At 47.4% G+C, this 22,065-nt stretch overlaps 1 protein-coding gene across 4 annotated transcripts in view; it reads left to right on the plus strand.

Moving 5' to 3' along the window:
• The window catches only part of SGK1 (serum/glucocorticoid regulated kinase 1), a 71,987-nt gene that overhangs the window by 43,485 nt on the left and 6,437 nt on the right, over nt 1-22,065 (plus strand). The window contains exon 3 of one of the 4 annotated variants that reach the window (XM_081907164.1): nt 5,224-5,299. In XM_081907164.1, the coding sequence (XP_081763290.1) occupies nt 5,224-5,299 (76 nt within the window). Of the gene's footprint in view, nt 1-5,223; nt 5,300-16,035; nt 16,228-19,617; nt 19,749-21,594; nt 21,893-22,065 lie in introns of those variants that run through there. The other 3 variants (XM_081907166.1, XM_081907167.1, XM_081907165.1) reach the window with 3 other exon arrangements.

Below are 22,065 nucleotides of genomic sequence, written 5' to 3' on the forward strand. Positions count from 1 at the left end.
AGCATCCTGTGCTGAAAGTAGCCAACCAGATGTAGCTCAGTTGGTTACAGCTTGGTGCTGATAACGCTAAGTTTTGCAGGTTCGATCTCCATATGGGACAGCTGCATATTCCTACACTGCAAGGGGTTGAATTAGATCAGAGCTTTCCAAATCCTCAGGGTCCAATCCAACTCTACAATTCTATGTCAGAATTGTTCCTTCCTCCTGGGCCGTGTTCAGAAAGTGGTGGTGGGGGATGAGTGTTCAGACCCTTGGGCCCTCACTTGTGGGGTACCTCAGGGTTCCGTCCTCTCCCCCATGCTTTTTAACATCTATATGAAGCCGCTGGGAGAGATCATCAGGGGGTTTGGACTGGGTGTCCATCAATATGCAGATGATACCCAGCTCTACCTCTCTTTCAAATCAGAACCAGTGAAGGCGATGAAGGTCCTGTGTGAGTGCCTGGAGGCGGTTGGAGGATGGATGGCGGCTAATGGATTGAGGCTGAATCCTGACAAGACAGAAGTACTGTTTTTGGGGGACAGGGGGCGGGCTGGTGTGGAGGACTCCCTGGTCCTGAATAGAGTAACTGTGCCCCTGAAGGACCAGGTGCGTAGCCTGGGAGTCATTTTGGACTCACAGCTGTCCATGGAGGCGCAGGTCAATTCTGTATCCAGGGCAGCTGTCTACCAACTCCACCTGGTACGCAGGCTGAGACCCTACCTGCCCGCAGACTGTCTCGCCAGAGTAGTGCAGGCTCTAGTTATCTCCCGCTTGGACTACTGCAATGCGCTCTACGTGGGGCTACCTTTGAAGGTGACTCGGAAACTACAGCTAATCCAGAATGCGGCAGCTAGACTGGTGACCGGGGGCGGCCGCCGAGACCACATAACACCGGTCTTGAAAGACCTACATTGGCTCCCAGTACGTTTCCGAGCACAATTCAAAGTGTTGGTGTTGACCTTTAAAGCCCTAAACGGCCTCGGCCCAGTATACCTGAAGGAGCGTCTCCACCCCCATCGTTCTGCCCGGACGCTGAGGTCCAGTGCCGAGGGCCTTCTGGCGGTTCCCTCATTGCGAGAAGCAAAGCTACAGGGAACCAGGCAGAGGGCCTTTTCGGTAGTGGCGCCCGCCCTGTGGAACGCCCTCCCATCAGATGTCAAAACGATAAACAACTACTTGACATTCAGAAAACATCTTAAGGCAGCCCTGTTCAGGGAAGTTTTTAATGTATGATATTTTAGTGTTTCCTGGTTTCTATGGAAGCCGTCCAGAGTGGCTGGGGGGGCCCAGCCAGATGGGCGGGGTATAAATAATAAATTATTATTATTATTATTATTATTATTATTATTATTATTATTATTATTATTATTATTATTTTAGCCTATGGGAAGGCTGCAGGCAGGATCTTAATACAATAGCATTTCCATTGTGTAAGGAAAATAGAGAACAAAATTAGGTATAATGGCAATATAAACGATGAAACGTGTAACTTTATCTATTGCTTCGAACGATTTGCGGCCAAGCTGAAGGAAGTCCTGAAAGACATAGCCACGATATAGGAGAGTTAAGAAAATAATAATTTTGTGTATTTTTGTATTTTTTATTTATTTTTATTGTATGATGTTTTTCTTTTCTTTTTTTCTTTTTTTGTGTGTATCTTTTCCTTTACCTGTGTGTTAATCTTTGTTTTTCTTTACGAAATAACTAATAAAAATTTATATCGGAAAAAAAATAATACAATAGCATTTCCCCCACCTATGATTCCCAGCGACTGACATTCAGAAGCATGCTACTTAACCAAGCAGAAATCCCTACAAAAACATTTCCCCCTCCTGTCAGGGCCCAGGGCTTGTATCTACATGGCTGACCAAAAATTGTCCTTCAGATGTTCATTCCTCAATCTGTAGTGTAGAGGTGGGGAACCTGTGGCCTTCCCATTGTTGCTAGACTCCCAATTTCCATCAGTCCCAGCCAGCATGGGAGCTGGAGCCGAACAACATCCAAAGAGCCACAGGATCCCCATTTCACAACAACAACAACAACAACAACAACAACAACAACAACAACAACAACAACAACAACAACCTCTTCCATCTATTAAGGATGCATGTTTGGAAGCAGGACTGAAAATGTTCCTGGCAGCATCTGATGCTGATGACTAAACATGTTGACATCCCTGAATAGGCTGCAGCCATGTAGAAATGTGGTGCTGGCTTCTAATAATATCAGGGTGGGGTTTTTTTTCGCTGAGAAAGTACCACTATGGTCACACACAATGCAGGTAGAGTAAAATCAGGTTTTGGTAGACATGCTGTGGAAAAGATTTCAGACACTGGGTGGTGTTGTGGCACACACTCTCACATATCCATGTCCCTCACTCCCTTGGTCAGTGTTCAGCCATTACATGGTTGGCACTGACCCTCCTGGTTAAGTATGTGGGTTGAGATCGGAAGTGATGGTGCATAATTTCCAAGTCTTCTTCAAAGAGTGGTTCTTTGAGGCCCAGAGAACTGAGAATGCCTCTGCTTTTCTACTCAAGAGATGTGGAAACTTGTATGAGATAGGAGAAACAGGAAGTGTGAAACAGCTGCACTTCCTGTTATCTCTGCAGCAACATCATCCATGAAGCCGCTCTCAGCTGCAGCTGTCTGAAAGAGGCTGAAGATTGCACTAGTGGAAGTCCTTATGTGAGCAGGACCAGTTAGTTCAATCTGGCCCTAAGGATGGGACATCTGAAGGCAGCAGGCTAACTTTGAGGCCACAGAGCAGCTCTGTCCTCCAACACCTCACAACTGCTCCCTGTCCCTCAGCATCTGTTGCCCGAGGTGCCCTGTCCACACTGCCTAAAGGTAGGGCCAGTCCTGCTTCCAGTTGATGGGTTGGGCCAGAGCACATTTTCCTTCTGTTCTTAAAGTCAGCCTGACAAAGACCAACATCCTGGGTCATGACACTGCCAGCACCCCACACATCTGCATTGATGACCACATGCTTGAGATGTACATGATTTTGTCTCCCTGAGCTCCACCATAACTCATAACCTCTCCATTGATGTTGAGTTGTACAATAGTATTGGCAAGGCAGCTATGGCAATGGCTCACCTCTCTGAAAGGCTATGGGAGAATGTGATGCTAATGACCAATACCAAGATGAAGGTCTACCAGGCTGGTGTGTTGCGCATGCTGCTTTATGGTAGCGTGATGTGGGCAACTTACAACCACCAGGAGCAATGCCTCGATGCCTTCCACATGCCCTGTGTCAGAAAGGTTTAGGGCATCACATGGCAGGAGTCACACTCCTGTCTCAAAGATACTGGTTGTAAGCTTCTTTGGGGAAGCTTCTGGCAGCAAAATGCCCTATAATTTTAAATCCAATATAAAATATAAATACTGGTATGGAACTGGTAAGAATTTTCCATGAGTCACTGTATTCTGCCAAACATTTCTTATTCCTTAGGTAAGAATCATTAAGGCCGATCAAGTGAGTGCTTAAGCTCCGGTGTTCTATTTTTGTGGGTCAAAGTGCAACATACCTGGGGAACTGGAGACTCCGAGTTCAGTGTGTAATGATACGATAGACTGCACAGGGCTTTTGTCTCCTGATCGCCCATTGTCTTAACTGGTGTTTTAAAATATTTGACTACTTTCAGTAGCTATCTGCCAAAGCTTAAGTGTGCCAAACAATCAAAGAGACAAAAAGACCCAGCTATTCCTATTAAGCAATTTGTCTGATTGTCCAAATTGACTTAGTCTAAGCAATATCAAGAGAAATCTAAGCAGGTACATTGGGAAATGCCATTTGAGTGCATGAAGAAGGCATGCAGAAAGCTCATGTTTTCTGGAGGAAAACTTTTCAAGGAACAAAAATCGAAAGAGCAATAAGTGCAACAAATGGGCAAGTTCAAGAGGACAAGACTTCCAGCCAGTTCATATGGTCTTCAGTTATTGGGATGGAAGAAAAGCATTCCCTGGTCATTTTCTCGTTTGGGGGCAGAATGTGGTGGGGAAAGAGTTAGCATTCGTGAATCAATGCCTTTTTTCAACCTAGTCATAAGTAGACCACTGGACAAAATATTTCCTCACTATTTATGAAATTCATGTACTGTCCACAGAAAGAGTTAGTCTCAGTGATGCGGAGAGTGTTTGGTTTCATGTCTTGAAAGCACATAAATATGCTTCCCATCTGGAGGTTGATTGATATATATCGATATCAGTATATTGCTATATCAATATATATTGATATAAACAATAGTTATGTCCAATTTTACACCAGTGTAATTTAACAGTACTTTTCGTCCATGTGCTTTCCTAGCTTTAGTATTTATAAGATGCCAATATATCTAGATCTATCTCCCGCAAATTTGCATATAATCTGACACAGGGAATTTCCAGGTGCAGGTAAATAGGTTTAGGACCCCCAAAAAAACCCTTAAGTTTTTTGTGTGTACACACTTGTCTCTGGGAAACAGACTACACTGTCTCAACTCTTCAGAGCAGAGTGCAGGTACACCTTCTGAGGGTGTCGGATAAACTCTACTTCACCACCACACAGCAGCAATACTCGTAGGGAAAGAAGGGGCTTCTCTGTGGTGGGGTGGGGGATGTGACCATCCAAAGCTAGTCCTTTTGTTTGAATAGTTGTTTGGTCCAAGTCTGACTTAATGATAAGGAGCCACAAGAAGTGAGAGCAGAGACCTTGAAGTTGCCCATCAGTTGTTAGCACCTGGGTTGCAGATTAAGCAGGCACACATTTTCCTAGCTACCATTTTCCCACACCTAGCCCTCCCTGCTATGGCAAGATTTACCAGATTGCCATTTAAATTGTATGAATCATTTCTATTTGCATCTATGCATAGAAGTAGCATATGCACACTTAATGCAAATCTGTGTCCCTGTTATGATCCTGTTTTTGGTGATGTGTATAATGACCACAACTGAGTCTTTCGTTTACACTTTTCCTCCATGTACAACTAATGGAAATTTTCCTTTGCCAGAAGGAGACCAGCTGGGTATGGGCAGGCAGTCTGACTGACAGGGCTGAGATAAGATTCTCCCTCAACACTGTGCAAAGCAATCTCATAAACTTTACATAGAAACTATATCACAAAATACAAAGTCCACACTTCAGTGCACAGCTGTATACAATACACCTGTATACAATACACCTGTGTATTTAAAAGGTTTCTTTGGAGTAGAAAAAAGTTTTAGATGTTTCAAGATACATTTTGTTCCTTCTGCTTTATAGGTGAAAGAACTTTACAGTAAAGAAGATCTGTTGGCGCAACCTGATCAGAGAACTTTCTGGACTAATGATGACTCAGGTAAGAATTTAGCAAGTAAAGGCATATCCTTCAGGATGCTGCAGTCAGTATTATATTTGGATTTTTTTAAAAAAAACCACACCTGTGCAGTAATATGCATACAGTACACTGCATCCCAAACTAACATATTATCTTCTTCTTTTTAAGTGTGGTGGAAGGTTTGAGCCTGCAAAAGAGGGCTTGCATTGAGGGTTACACTACTTCAGAATAAGGATGGAAGAAAATCCCTACTGGATCATACAAAGGGTGTCTCTAGTGCAGGATCCAGTTTCCCACAGTGGCCAACCAAATGCCTACGGCAAACTCTGCCAATCTGAGGCCTCTTTCCACGTGCTCCCCAGTAATTGATCTTCAGAGGCAGACTGCTTTAATATTGGAAGCAGTGCCCAGCCACCATGACTATGAGCCATTGATAGCTTTATTTGTCTGGCCTCCTTTTAAGTTGGTGGCCATGCATTTTGTGGAAGAAACTTCCATACCTTAACATGCACTATGACCATTTGTATCACCTATATTCTGTCCAGCCCCATGAACCCATTAGGTTTTGGGCACAGGATCTGTTTTAAAACTAACCATTCATAGCCCCTTATTCACAGCACCTTGGTAAGGCAGCTCACTTAGATATTTAGCAGAACAGTTGACTGGATGAATGGTCTGGTGGTTATGCAACCAATGGCAGGATGCCCAACCCAAGCCAATAATATTTAAGGAAATCTGAAACTGAAATCTGCATAGGAGAGTGACTGGGAACACTGCTTAAAGAGAATCTCTTGGACTGATAAGGCACAATAAGGCTACTGCTAACTTAAGCAATCCGAGAAGAGTCGCTGTTTAATTGCCCATTTAGTTTATCATGTTCTAACCCTATTATGGCATTTTTACAAAAGTGCAGTAATCGACTTGAGGGCTCCAGCATTTGTTACTGTTCAGCTGATAGGCGCCAAAGTGGGTCAGTTCTAATGAACTGTATCTAATTGAAATGGTCTAGTTCACTTTAAGTCCTTAAGGCTTTGTTCACATGAGATAACTTCAGCCCTTTTTCTCCCTCTTTAGTCTGTCCCCCAGGTAGATTGCTTTACATAGGGCACCTGATTGGTGGTGGTGGTGGTGGAGTAATTCCGAGGGGGGGGGGATGGATTGGATCACAGCAGAGCAATATATTCATGTGAAAAAGGGTTGACGCTAAAGTCTTCTTCCCTAGCTGTATGATGACTTTCCCCTAGATCAGGGGAGGGGATTTTTTTTTCCAACTTGAGAACTACATTTCTTTCTGTGCAACCTTCTGGGGTCACATGCCAGTGGTGGTTGGCAAGGCCAGAAACAAGTCAGTGAAGCAAATAATGTTCATTTTAATTGGTACATAGGCATGTTTCTACATACAGTGGTACCTCTGGTTGCGAACGGGATCCGTTCTGGAGGCCTGTTCACAACATGAAAAGAGAGCAATCTGAAGCGCCATATCTGCGCAGGTGCGTGGCGTGAGTTGGTGCTTGTGCACATGCACAAAGCACGATAGGTGAAACCCGGAAGTAACCCTTTCTGGTACTTCCGGGTCGCTGCAGGACGTAACATGAAGCAAACGTAACATGAGGTATGAGGTACGTAACATGAGGTATGAGGTACTTTCACACACCCCTCTCTAACCTATATCCAGGCAATGGCATGCTCAAGCAGGGTGCATGGCAGGACCAGTGAGGGGCTGTGAAGAGAGGAGGTATGAGGCCTGGTCCTGAGGACCAGACAAAGAGGCCTAGGCAATCACCTAGAGCAGGCATCCCCAAACTCGGCCCTCCTGCTGTTTTGGAACTACAATTCCCATCATCCCTGACCACTGGTCCTGTTAGCTAGGGATGATGGGAGTTGTGGTCCCAAAGCATCTGGAGGGCCGAGTTTGGGGGGATGCCTGACCTAGAGGGATTACCGGCATCTTTATGGCACCATGTCTATGACGTAACAAAATATGCACAGATTTGGATATATGTGTCTTCACCTTTATTCCTGGGATGCAGCTGTTTGACTAAGGTCAAACATCAGGATGGTCCCATGTGTGTGTGTGTTTAATATCCTATTCAACCTCAGTAAGTCAGGTCATACTGCATCTGTGATTGTATAGGTTGCCAGATAGCCTTGGATTATCAGCTTCAGCTTCTGTTTTTTCTGGCTGCCCCGTGGCTCCAGTTGAGTGTTTGCTCCCTTAGGCTCCTTGATAATGTTTCCATTTTAGTGCTTCCAGCTTGACTTTGAAGTTAACCTGTCCGCTGAATCATCCAGGGGACACGCTTGTCCCTGAACCTTTGGCAGACAGTTTCACTCCTCAGGGTGTCTTTTCCACTGGAATGGCTGGAATGCAACTTTCAGGTGGAGAGTGTTTGGATTTCTGTGTAAAGCAGCAAATAGCTGGAGAATGGTCCTGGGAGGATTTTCTGTCAGTCTAGTACTTGTAATTTTCCACAGGCATGTTCTGTATTCTGCATGCATCTGTCACATGAACTGGCAGAGTCCCTGACATTGTCTGCAAGTTCCCTGTGACTGACTGCTGTTGAAAGTTTTTATTTTACAGCATTGATGCATTCCCCGCCACATCTGAAAAGTTGCACCAGAAACGGCCATAGTTTGGTGGTAGGTCATATACTTGGAATGCAGATGATCCCAGATTCAATCCCTTGTGTCTCCAGTTAGGACTGGGGAAGTTGCTGCCAGGCAGTGTAGACAAGATGACACTGCACTAGATAGGCCAGTGATCCGGCTTACTGCAAGGCAATTTCCTCTGTTCCTACGTGATGGTCAGAATTGTCTTTGGCAATCCCAATATCCAGCCCCACCCCCAGACAATATCTAAACTCCAGAGCTATTTTCACTGAAGGCTTGTCCTGCTGCCTCTGCAGGACTCTGCATTTTAGTTGGCAAATCAACTGGAAAGATGCTTCATAGGCAGGATTATTTCCAGTACACAAAACTCTTGGCTTCATTGAGAGCCATTATATTTTTAGGCGGAGACAAATGATTATAGATGCATAGAATGAGGGTCAAAGGAACTCCTTTGAATAGGAACTTGTCCAAAGCTCGGGGAGGAACAAGGAAAAAATATAGTTGTGCCATGCGAGAGATAATATCCTTGACATCTGGTGGATTTAACAACCGCCGTTACTGATTGAAGGCCAAACTATATTACATTACATTACATTAATAGTGCAAATGCAAAAATGTGTGAATGCTATTAATGGTCAGGAATCAGGATTTTTGTTGTTGTTATGTAAAGAGTAGCAGAGAGGAAACTTAAGCAGCCTCAGGTCTGTGGAAAGTGCAGAGGAGAAGTTCAACTCTTTATCTTTCTTTCACAATCTTGTCAAGATTGCTTCTCCAAAGCTGCTTTTTGCATTTTAAGGGAATCCTCCAATGGTGCCTCTTTTTTTTCTTTTTCTTTTTTGGCTTCTGCATTCAGTTTGTGCCATGCGGTGTAATCTTGATGACATTAGGTTATCCATCTGGGTGGGTGTGGGTGTGTTGGGTTACTCTTCCACCTTACAATCCTGAGATTCTAAATACCACTCAGCAGTAAATGTTTGTTTTTGCGCCAGGTTGCAGGATAATCAGTGTAGTACTTAGGCAAATGAAAATCAAACGGCACGGTAATAATGAGATCCTCAAATAGTGGAAATCAATTTAGCTAACTGATAGTGGAAATCAATTTGCCATCCTTTTCATTTTGACTATCACATCCTGAGAAATATGATTGCAGGGAGATAATTGCCGTAGGAAGCCAGGCCCTTATGTGCATAGAACATAGGAGCATGTAATTACTTGCTGAGAATTAAATAGCAGCATGAATGATGCAGTGAATAATAATCTAAGACTTAACAACAGCATACCAAAAGCATGGCTACTAGGCTAGAATGGTAACGACAATTACAGGATGTTTTTCTGGCATACATCTCTTTGTCCAAAAAGACAAGATTTGTGTTGCCTTGTTTAAAATGGCAATGTCACTGGAAGTTTCCCCTCCTTCTCTTTCTCTCTCTCTTTTAACTCTGCCCCTTCACTGTGACAGCTGTGCAATTGGGGTTGGGACCATGGCACATGTGGAGGAGGTGCTGATGCCCAACCAAGGGCAGACCCTGTCCCAAAGCTGCTTTCTGTTGGAGAGCAAAGACTCCATATGTGGTGGTGAGGATTCTCCTATACAGTTGGACAAATGATTTTTGTTGGGACTGTGGCATAGGAGGCTTATCACTTATCATGGTCCCTGCTTGAGTTAAAGAAAGAGATAAGCAACTTCTACTGACGCATTTAGCATCTCATGCAGTTTGGCCCTGTGTTGATTAACGAGGTGTCGTGTACTCAAGTAATCATTAAATATAATTAAACATGCAGATTTCCAAATGTGGAACCTTTTGAGATAAGGAAGGAAAGGGCAGGAAGGAAAGGAAACTTTACTATTTAATGAGCAATAGCTCGTCAGCATTGCTTAAAGCAAAATGGCTAACTAGTAGACTTCCAGATGTTGCTGGATTTCAGTTCCCACCATCCCTGCCCATTGACTAAGCCAGGCATCCCCAGACTCGGACCTCCAGATGTTTTCAGACTACAACTCCCATCACCCCTGACCACTGCCCCTGTGAGCTAGGGATGATGGGAGTTGTAGTCACAAAACATCTGGAGGACCAAGTTTGGGGATGCCTGGACTAAGCCAAGCTGGAATCCAACAACATCTGGAGAGTCACAGAAAAGCCACTCCTGTTTGAAACCAGGTGTCCATCTTTAACAAATTATTCATTCCACCAAAACACAGTAAACACTCTTAGCAGAAATATGTTTGGCCTAGAGCACCACAGCTTGGTCACAGACACTCCAGTAATGTCCAATTCCAGCTGCTCTCAGCACCTTCCTGCATGGCCAGTGGCCAGGAATTATAGTAGTTGTGATCCAGTAACATTTGGAGGGTCACAGGTTCCCCACTTGGCTCCTGATGGAACATTTGAGACTTTCCTTAATTTGGTTCTCTCTATTTTCAGTGGAGCTTCTTTCAGTGCAGGCTACACTGTTGCAGCAGCACGTGGAATATGCATTGCCTTCTTCAGTTACAAGAATTAAAGATGCGTGGCGATAACATTGCCAGTGATTTAATAATGGCACTTATCCTATCCTTGTCCTATGGCTGTAGTCCTGCTGCGGTTACATATTTCCACCAACCAGCTTGTCTTCAACAGATCTGTGCTAATTGATGTGTGCACAGCCATTATGCGTGTGTGTTGATCCTTCTTAATAAACACTGACTAAGGTATGAATGGAAGCAATTGATGGGGGGGGGGATTGCTCCAGGTGCAGCCAAGGTAATTGGCCCAGAGAACTGTGACCATGTGGTTGCAACATCCAAAGGCAAACATTCCTCAAATAACTGGGTCAACACTTCAGGCATTGCCTGACTGCAGAGCTTTCGTCAGGATGACCTCAGACCGGCTGAAGCACAGTGGGCCTACGCATACTTTTCAAGTGGGAGCACGGTTTGACATACACATACATAATAAGCGTTTGTTAACAACAAAGTGGGGATCACCACAGTAGTTACAAAGGCTTATGTGAATGCTTATGGGGGTAATTTCAGATGAGATCTGAGTGCTTTAGAAAGGGACTTAAGCAATCTCGCTTTCAGATAAGGCTCAACACGTTTTTTTCTGTGTTTGCTTTACAACCCTCTTGCAAGCAGCAGAAGCATGACTTCAACTCTGGCTACATAAACAAATTAACTCCTTTGAAGCTATGACGTACAGTACTTCTTGCATTTTAAACCTGGGGCCCCATCTCAGAAACAGCTATCCACTTTTCACAGATACTTACACCAGTAATAACAACTTTCAGGATGAATTCAGTGATGAATTTAGAGATAGGCTACAACCATCTTTAAACACACACACACACACACACACACACACTGCTAAACTGCTGCTAAACTACATGTCCTATCAACCCTGAGCATTGGCCACGGCCTTCTCGGTAGTGGCACCCACCCTGTGGAACACCCTCCCACCAGATGTCAAAGAGAAGAACAACTACCAGACTTTTAGAAGACATCTGAAGGCAGCCCTCTTTAGGGAAGCTTTTAATGTTTAACAGACTGCTGTATTTTAATACTTTGTTGGAAGCCGCTCAGAGTGGTTGGGGAGGCCCAGCCAGATGGGCGGGGTATAAATAATAAATTATTACAGTGGTACCTCGGGTTAAGTACTTAATTTGTTCTGGAGGTCCGTTCTTAACCTGAAACTGTTCTTAACCTGAAGCACCACACATTTCAGAATCTATAGACACTTCTTATATATCGTTCATGAGACTGTTCACAATACCCTGATCAGCCATCACTAATCGGCAATGAATCAGAAAGTCCATTGTAACACAGAGCAAACCTCTTTGCTAGAGCCAATTGCAAACCACATGGGCATTCCAGACCATTGTTTCCTCATGTCCATTAATAACTTTTGGCAGGGAGAGAAGCTTGCAAGTGTGGGTTTTCAAATGCAGGTCCAATTTAGACTGGCACTGATCCCCATTTCCCTTCTGAGTTTTCCATTGTTTGGCAAAAGATTCCTGCATTGCAGGGGGTTGGGCTAGATGATCCCTTATGGTCCCTTCCAACTCTACAATCCTATGATTTACAAAATTCTCCACTTGGAAGCCCCCTAAGGGCTGGGTCATGCAGGCAGCAAACAGACCATCACCTCTGGGAGTGCACCAGGTCACCACCAGGTCACAATTCTCTGATAACTGCAGCTAGTTTAACAACCAACAATAACGGAATATTGGAGCAATGCTGAAAGTATCAGATACTTTTTAACTACAGGTCACGCCAGCTAAGAGATGCTGTAATTTTCCGTGTTGGGGAATTACTTTCTCCTAGTTCAGAGGCTCATCACTTTATGATCCTGCACTTCCAATCCCCTGGCATTAAAGCTTCTTATTGACAGTGCCATAAACCCATGATATGGCCAGCAGCAAACTGAAATACTGTAAAATAGGTAGCAAATTTATCTTTGGCAAAATATGGCACTCAAATCAGATCCATAGAAGCTTTCCCAGCCAATATCAATCTCCTTGCTGGAGAAGTGTCCAGCAGTCTTTCGGCAGCCTCCTGCTATTGCAATAATTAAATCGGTTATTATTAAATCTATTAAATGTGTCCTATTTATTGTCAACAGCTTATATGTACACTGCCACATCCATTCTGCAGCTCAGGAAAAGCAGTGAAACCGAGGCCAGCAGTCTCAGTATGCTAAACAGGACTAGGAACCACAAACCACCCAGGCTGTTAGTTGAGATTATTTTTTCCCATCGAAATCAATGGAACTTCACTTAGCTGTGTGACTGCTTTGTCACAGTTATTTAAATGGGGTCAAAGCGCAGCTAAATTATTCTGCATCAAAACCATGTTAGTTTGAGGCTATTACTTGCAAGTAGGCCCACTGATTCCAGGGGGGATTTATTTCCACACACACACACACACACACAAAAAAATAGCCTAAGCCAAAGGGCACTTAATGTGGAAACAAATTGCTTTCTGATCAGTGGGACTTGTTTGCATGTAACAGGGTCTGATCCAACAGAAACAAGAACAAAATCATAACTAAGATCCCTTGAGAGCAAATGTTTGGGACATTAGTCATGTTGCTGATTTGGACTGCTGGTGTTCTGGCATACTTATCTGGAAGCAATGCATTCTTCTGGAATTAATGGGTCTTACTTCTAAGTAAACATTTTCAGATTGGGGATCTACTGGTGTAAACTCAGTGCTTTGGCTTAAATGGATATTTGGCTTGCAGGAGCATCAGTCCTCAGGCCTTTGAAAAGAGCTGTTGCATATGAAGCCCGATTTGTGACATGACACAGACAGACCAGTTGGATGAAGCTGTGTGTAGATACATCTATTCTAGGTGCTTTGTAACAACAAAAACAACCACCACCACCACAGACACACGTCAGAGTGATTTGCTGGGGCTAGCAAGAGCTTGCACCTCTGCCAGTGGTACATTTAGGTACCTGTCTTTGCATCTACTTGGGGGGTTACGGAGTCAAACCACAATACTGGCAAATCACCATTACCAGTTAAGACGTCCTTGATTACTACATTGTCTCCTATAAGCACCTGTCATTGTTACCACCCATCAATCTATGCAATCCTAAGCATATTTTACTCAGAAGTAAGTCTTGCTGTGTTTTACAGAGCTTATCCCCCAATAAGTGTGGTTAGAATTGGAACATTACAGAAAATCAAGCCATCAAAATAACCTGGAAACGTGGTCTTGCATGCAAAAGCTGTTAGTCTTAATACTTCTATGGTAACCATGAACCTTGCAGAGGGGGCTACTTCTACTATCACTGTATAGCACTGATCCTGCTGGCCTATTTGGTCAGCACAGAGGTTCAATGCAACACTGTGTTAGGCAGGCGCCACTGGTTTCAATCCCATACATTTCTACGAAATAATAGTGGGGCTGGGAGAAACATTAGCGAGCCACTTCTGGTCCGTGATGGGCTACTGGTCTAACTCAGCATGTCTTGGGTTCATGCGATTACCCCGAGGAAGGCACGCAGCTAATGCAAACCATCGCTACGCTGATCCACGCGCCGTATTGCAAGGCCAGTGAGGATGCTGAAGTCTCGGAAATAAATTGCCCTGCGCCTCCTTCCTTTGTAGCTTTATTTGGGGACGGAGGGAGGAGCACTTCCTGTGCTTCTGGGTCAGTTAGTCCCAGCAGCCTGGGAAGCTTCCGGACTCAGACATGTCCTAACTGTGCTGCAGGCCGTCGTGCAAAGCGAGGACCTGAACCACCCCTCATCTCAGGGACACAGCCTGCCAACTGCAGGTGCCAAGAATTTCAAAGTGCCTTTGATCTGCCGGCCGTAGCCTTCGTACAGATAGCAGCAGGGCTGCCGCGTTCTCGAATCGTAAGGGGGCAGGGGCTTTAAAACGAGGGGCGCGCCTGTCCCTTCCAAATGGGGACACGGCGTTGTTTCCTCGCTGCAGGGAGTCCACGGTGGGAGCTCTTTAAAGCGCCCTTCCCCCTCCTCTACCACGAGAAAGGGAAGTGAGCTCGAGCGCCCCCTAGTCGCCGATTCCACACTTAAACTACAGGAGCGACCGCCCCGTCGGAGGCTATTAACCCTTTGCTTTCTTTCTCTCTCTCTCTCTCCTGTGAGTTTGTGGACCAGAGACGTCAGAGGGATGCAGGCGAGGCGCAGGCGGCGGGGAAAGCCCTCCCTGCAATAGCTGTCGCTTTCCTTTTCGGAAGCGCTTAGGTGCCAGGATCTGCGGGCGGGGTATGGGGGCGCCGGCTCCAACCTCCACACGCCCCTCCGTTGGCCTGGCTGGGAGGAAAAGGCTGCCAGTCTCCGCGCAGCTTGCCTCCTTTCCTGCGCAAGCGACATGTGTGCAGCAGGAGCCCGGCTGTCTCCCGCCGCTGCTATATAGAGGAAAAGGGGGGAAGTGGAGCGGACGGCTGGGCGGGCGGGAAGGGAAGCGGAGAGGAACTCGGCCGGACGCCGCCTGATGCTGCCGTCGCCGTCCAGCGCAAATCTGACGCGGGGATGAAGCAGAAGAGGCAGGCGGGCAGGAGGGCGATGTCTCCCCGCATTGCCTTTGGCCTGCCCCCTCCTTAAGCCTTCAAGCTTCCAGTAAGACGATACCCATCCCCCACCTACCCAACTCCTCAACCCATTTCAGCTCAAGTCGCCTGCCTGGTTCTTCCTACAATGATCCACGACGGTTAAAAAAGCAAAACAAAACACCGGATTGCCTCCACATCCCCCATCCCCATCCTTGAACCCTTAGCCAGCGTTCCCAGACCACATCAGAGGTGGGGAACACAAGAAAGCCAGCGTGGGGAAGTGGTTCGAGTGTCGGGCTATGAAATTGGGAGATCAGCGTTCAAATCCCCACTGGGCCGTGGAGCTCCCTGAGAGACCTTCGGGCCAGTCACCGCCTCTCAGCCTAGCCTGCCTCGCAGGGTTGTTGTAGAGCGGGCCAGGACAGAACCATGTACCCCCTTTGGAGCAGAGGTGGGGTATATAAATGCAAGCAAGCAAGATAATGGCCCATCTAGTCCAGTGTTTCTGTCCTCACAGTGGCCAACCAGATACCAGTGGGAAACGCTGCAAACTGGGATGTAGCTGGGCTGCAAATCTGTCTTGATGGTTTTTAACATCGCATGTAAATAGTTTGCTGTGAAGGGCTGGCAAAAAATCTTAATGATAACAAGAATGGCAAATGTTCAGGAGCCCGGCTGCCTCTACTCCTCGTCCTCTTCTTCTTCCCATAATCTTATGGCCACTGGCTAGGGCTGGAGAGAACTGATGTCCAACCATACCTGGAGGGCACAGACAGGGACATTAAAGAAGTCACGCGGGCATTTTGGGATCGCAGACGCAGGCTCCTCCTCCCTCTGTGTTTTCTTCCCTCCTTCCTTCCCAAATTGTGTTTTGATTCAAGTCTCCTGCTGCATCAATTAAAAGAGACCGGCATTTCTAGTTGCCGCGCTGGGTGTGTGTTTGTGTGTGGGCATGTTTCTGTGTGTGTACACATACAGTATATATATAATAAGCAAGTGTTGACTTCAGTCAATCTCAGGGTTTATGTTGCAACAACGTGGCTCTTGTTGAACTTTAGTTCTCTGGTATGTAAATCACCTTTAATACGAGGTTCATAAACTGGGCAGCCAGATCAGCTCGTTTCCTTTATTTCATCGCCCGCCTCCCTGCAAGCTGACGGAGAGCCGGACGGCCCAAAGAAGGAGACGCTTTTTGGTTGGGAATTACAATACAACAAAGCCCGACAGGGTTGCCGAAACGGCGGCTCCTGGCACTTGTGGTGGGATCTTGAGGAGCAGGCAGAGTGAAAGAGACAAACACCATGAGAGGGAAAGAAGAAAAGTCTTCGCTGAAAGGTTGGTCGAATTAACATTATATATATATTTTTCCGCGGTGGGAAACTTTCACAACAACTTCTGACCTAGGGAAGGAAGAGAGCGCTTGAATCTCGAGTTGAGATGGACACTTTTATATTGTCCCTCTCTTTAAAATAGTCCTATCAGATGCGGCTGGAGATAAGGGCTGGAGGCTCAATTGTTTTCTGGGTGCGCTGATAAGCTTAGCTCCGAGGCAATCTCCTCTGAAAGAGCAGGAGGAGGGGGAGTGGATGGACAGAGTTGTGTAAAAACCATGGTTTTGTATGCTAGAGGCTTAAGTCTTACGGGAAAACTGCCTGTAGGTCATTCCTTGGCAAATCCATAGGAATGTTGCCTTGAACTCGCTTTACTTGTGCGGGCTTCCCTGAAAGGTGGCTTGTCAAAGAGGACGAAGGAGTGGAACAATGGCTTGGATGCCTCAGTGCAACTTAAATGTTTGGGGGAGGTGGTTTTTGCGGAGTGGGGGCAGGTATTACAGCAGGGCTTCTTTCCAAGTGCATCTTTCCAAGGATGTAGTGAATACCATAGGATGTGTTCTCCCAAGGCCATTAGTGCATCAAAGCTCGGTATTGGCTGGCAGACCGCAGAAGCTCTCCAGGGATTCCTTCCCCAAACCCAACCCTACCGAGAGATGCTGCGGGGACTGAATCTGGGACCTTCAGAATGCAAATCTTGCGCTCTTGGTAGAGAAGGCTCACCAGGGCAGCTGGCTTGCTTCACCCAGCCACCTGCCACAGGACTAATGTTGTGGGAGCACAAATGATGCTGAAGAATATGGTGCTATGAGGATGAGAACGACCTTGGCTGGCTCAGTGACATTAGATGAGAAGCATCGTGGCTCATGCTGAGAATGCAGAATCTGGCTCCGGGTTCGATTGCTGGCATTTCCTACGAATGTAAAAAGCGCCCTTCCACCTCCGGCCACTGGCCTAGATCTAACCCGCCATCCATGTTCCCAGATTGGGGGAGCAGATGCCTATGCAAAGCCCCCCCGGGGGGGGCAAGCAGGGCCTGAGGAGGACGACAGCGATTCCCAGCAACTGGTATCCGGAGGCGAGCTGCCTCCAACAGGGGAGGCAGAAGAGCTCAGCCATCGTGGATTACGACCTCTAGTGAACTGGCCAAAACACCATCCCAGTTGGCAGGCATTTCCGGTTAAGCAGATCACATGGGCAGATTGACTGGGGGTCCCAAGCGGAGACCATGAGTCTGACTATACAGTATATATAAAAGCAGCTTCCTGTGTGGTCAAGCAGGCGAAAAGTGGCCAAGGCGGGGGGGGGGGCACACAGAGGAGACTCTTCGGCATCATGTGCCACCTGATCGCTAGAGCAACATAAGTGAATGAAGCCGCGAATGAATGGGGCTCCAAGGCTGAGTCTTGCAGCGGCTGCGGAGGAGCAGTTTCGCCGGGTTCAGGCAAGGAGGAGCCAAAGCGGGGACTTGAGCGCATGCGCGTTTTCGGAAGTCCCCAGGCGCCGCCGGCCCTTCGAGCTGCTGGCGATGCGAGGCTTGTAAAGTTTGCGAGAAAGGCTGTGTGTCGCCGGGGGCTGCCGGGTGCTGCCCTGCCGCTGCTGGCGGAGGAAAAGGCCGCGGGGAGATACGTGTAATGGAAAGGAGCGGAGGAAGCTGTAGTTCAGGGTTGAGTTCCCCGGGGGATCTCGTTATTGTTATTATTATTGTTAATAATCAAAGCGGTCTTATAAAGGAGGACTGGTCCCCGGCTTTTTCCTACCGCCCGAATTCTTGAAGGATTCGAGTCGAAAGGTTTTGTATGAGTGTTTTTTTAAAAAATAAAAAATAAATCAACGGATTAGCCAAAATGCAACTTTTGAAATCTTGCGTCAGCAAAGTCAACTGGCAGCCCGTGGGAGTCGCACAGGCCCGAGGCGCTTCCGCCCAGCCCTTTTGTTGGGGTGTTAATTCTAGGAAGAGCCCTACGCGCCCGCCCCGCTTCCAACTCGTGCTTTCTGTTTAGGATTTTTGGGTTCTGCAAACCATCCGCCCCAGCTTTGAAACAGGAAAACAATGTTGTAGTGGGCGCGCAGAGGCGCGCGCGCAGGAAATCGTGCGCGAGCCGGAGGAGCTAGGAAGAGGGAAGGACGGAGGCGGGGCTTATGCAGAAAGTCCAATAAAAATCAAAACCGCTGAAAACTGAGCAGCGTTCAGGGACAAAGAAATAGTGGATTCCAGGGATCCAGTTGGTATCAATCAATTTAGTGTGTTCGATCCCCGAGAGTAATCTAGTCCAACCCCCTGCAGTGCAGCAATCTCAACACGTGGTTCCTCATCCAGTTTGAAATAGTATCGAACCCTGCTTAGCTTTAGCAAATGTGCTTGCAGTTTTATTGCTGCACCAAAGTCCCCTTGGACAGATGGGTGGGCGGGCTTCCTCTCGAGTCATCCTGCCTGGATTGCACTTGCAGGCCTGTCCGTTCGCTGAGGCTCTTGCATCGCAGATATTACATTTAAGTGATAGGAAAAGAGAAAGGAGAAGGTGGTGACTTTTTAATATATTGCAGGGAAACGATGATGGGAAGGCTACTACTTAAAAAATAATAATGAGCTAAATAAGCAGGCGAGCTCTTGATCAGAAGCTTGCCTCTCTCCCAGTGCCCAAAGGTGAATTATTATTATTATTATTATTATTATTATTATTATTATTATTATTATTATTATTATTATTATTTTGCGGGGGGGGGGTCTTGAATTGATTCGTGTTGCATTTATCAGTGGGGTGGAATGTAACAACAATCGGGTCGGAAGGCAGTGCCCCAAGCTCGCCGCTCGCTCCCCGCGCCCCGTTCCCCTCCCCGCAATATGTTATGACTGCCGTCCGTTGCGTGCCGCCGCCGGTGCTTCAGGTCACCGGTGGGCGGCGTCCCGGCCAACTCCATTCATAAACATGCCTCACGTGTTCCGCAACGCTGCCTGCGGAGACGGGCATAAATAAATAAACGGGCCATCCGGGCACAGAGTGTTCTCAAACAATTGTGCAAATGAAGGAAAAGAAGAAGAAATCGTTGCAGCTTGAGTCAGCTCCCACCCCCCTTCCTCTTTCTCTCCCCGTTGCTTTTGTAAATGTGGAGATTTCCATCATCTCATTCCATGAGATGGCATTTCTCTTTCGTTTTTAAACATTATTATTACGCACGCACACGCGCCCAATATTTTTAAGGCAATATCCCGGCCAATCGGTTTCTGGGGTCTCGCCTGGAAGTGGCGCTTGTTTGTGGGATTGAGGAAGCAGCGGCAGGAAACAAGAGTGTGTCGTCCCCCCCCCCCCCCGAAGTCACTCCCTTCGGAAAGGCCATTGCTTATCGGCCTTCACCCCAGAGGTGCTCCTTTAGATCCTCTCTGGGGGGCTCTCTTTGGTTCACATACTTGGAACTGGGGGTGGGGAGGCTGCCATAAATTTAACATCTGCAGATGTGAGACAGAGAAGGAACCGCCGGTGTTGCAAGGAACGGAAAAGACCAGGGCTTCTGGCCGGGATCTGGGTAAGGAAGTCCTGCGCAGCGCCGGGGACCTTTACAGCTCTGCTTGCGTCTCTCTCCCTTTCTTGCGTTCGGGCTGCTTGCAGGGTGAAGGGAGAGAGACTCTCTCCTCCCTACTATGAGCTCCTGCTTAACTGACAGCCGCCCCCGGACGCCTCCCTTCGGCCCTGGATTCCTTTGGAGCCGCGTGGTTGGAGCCTCCCGGCGCTTGCCAGCCAAGGCAGCCCCTGGACAGCCCCGTCCCGCCGCTCTCTGGCGATTAATAAATACCATCTGGTAAAAGCAGGAACCGTGTGACTCCAGCGGTTTCTGTTTCGCAGTCTGAACGGCAGTGGAGTTGCTTTGAGGTGGTTTTATAAAGAAAAGGGCAAAGGAGGGAAGGGAGGGTGGAAACAGACAGAAGAAGTTCAGAGACTCCTCAAAAGCAGCCCTGTCTGCTCTCTGCGGCTCAGATCCGCAAGGCGTATTTTCTCAAGAGTAGGAAAAGTTTCTGCCTGCCTTGATGGAGGAATCCAGAGGCACAGGACCTTCCGACCCAATGGGATTCCTGCTTTGCTCTCATTGCCTTAGATTAAGGAGATTTCTTCCTATGTAGGTGTGCCATAAATAGCTAATGTTGGAGGGAATGCCGCCGGATTAATGCTAAGGAGGAGGGCAGGGCTGAAGGTCTAAGGATGCCCCGGCCTGCCTGGGAGTCACAGCTCTCGGGAAACCCCGATGTCTAATTCCGTGTGTGTGTTTGTGTGTGTGGATTAGCTGTGGTTGTCCACTGATTCACAGAACATCTAAATATGTTCAAGGACACCCTCGGTTACAGCTTTATATAATAACTGTACGGATACTTCTTATATATAAAAAAGTAAGTTGCCGGGGGCTAAGTAAGGTCGCGAAGGGCTTCCCCCCTCAGTGTGGATTTAACCATAATAGATTAAAAATGGAAATTCCACGTCCAGGGGCTGTACCTTCCGATTATCAGGTTGGGAGGGGGGAACGACCTGGAGATGGCTCTCCCAATCCCCCCCCCCCGCCCTCGGCGCCTCTTGTAGGAGACAGGGCTGAGTGTCGCAACGGAAATGCCTTTGTTCTTATCTCTGGAACAAATCGATCCTTGGATGAGGTCCATTTCGGACCTGGGGGTGTCTGAAAAAAACCAAGGCTATCCTATCCCGCGGCGGGTCTCTCTGTGGAAGTGTAAAGAGTGGCAAAAATGGGACTTCCTTTGCGCGTTATGGTGGCCTTGAGGAACAAGGCAGGTACATTTAAAGGACAAAAAAAAGGCTGCTGGCCAAGGCTAATTTAGCGCCTTCGAGGGTCAGCGACCTCCTGGGCACATCTCTTTAACTCACACGGTGGGCGAGTGCGGGAGGAGACCCCAGAAGGACGAAGCGAGTGCCCCGAGCGCCTAGCCAAGGCAAAGAGCGGAGTTCTAATTCTGCCGTGCAATAAATCAGTACATAAAAATAAGGGTGGGATCTCTCTCCAAGGTTTGTTTGCAACCCCAGAGCTTTGTTACATTGTCTTTCCCTCTCTAGAACTGGGGCCAATTAATGCCACTGCAATTTGCTGAGGGTGGAAAAGGATAAAGGGGGGGGGGCTGGTGCGTGGTAGCTGGCGGGCTTCTTCCTCTCCACCCGGCTTGCGAGACTCCTTTCTAACGTCAAGGGAGGGGAACATGTCATGGGGAAGGGAAGGGCCGGGCGCCAGGCCTGCATGTCTCCCGGCAGCTCCGGGCGCCTGGGGCGGGGGGAGAGCGAGACTCTTCCTCATTGTTCCCCTCTGGCTCCGCCCCTCCTTCCTCTCCGCCTGGGCTGTCGCCGAGGCCGCGCCTATATAAAGCCCCGGGGCGAGCGGCGGAGCGGCAGACGCGAGCTGACTCAACAGGGTGAACGATCTTGACACTGCGCGCTTTACCCCCGCTGCTAATTCCCTAACTCGGAAGCAGAGCGAGCAAGCAAGCAAGCAAGCAAGCAGCTAGGTGCCTGGAAAGGCGCTCGCGCATCCACTCTCTACCCCTCGCGCATCTGCTTGGATTATTATTCTTCCCAACACTGAGAAACCTAGAAAGTCCGCAATGACGGTTAAAGCCGAAGCTTCGGGATCCACGCTAACGTATTCCAAGATGAGAGGGATGGTGGCAATACTGATCGGTGAGTGGGAACGAGGAGGAGATAGCAATAGAGAAAAGAGCATAAAACAGTGTGCGCCCTCCCGATTGTAACCGTGTTGTAGAAGTGAGGCTCTCTTGTTGCATTCAAGGGATGGAGAGGGCGCGCGCGCGCGCATTAATTAAATAAAGGAAAGGAAAGAAGATGGGGAATTA

This window comes from Podarcis melisellensis (assembly GCF_964234715.1).
Source record: "Podarcis melisellensis genome assembly, chromosome: 3".
Taxonomy (NCBI): domain Eukaryota; kingdom Metazoa; phylum Chordata; class Lepidosauria; order Squamata; family Lacertidae; genus Podarcis; species Podarcis melisellensis.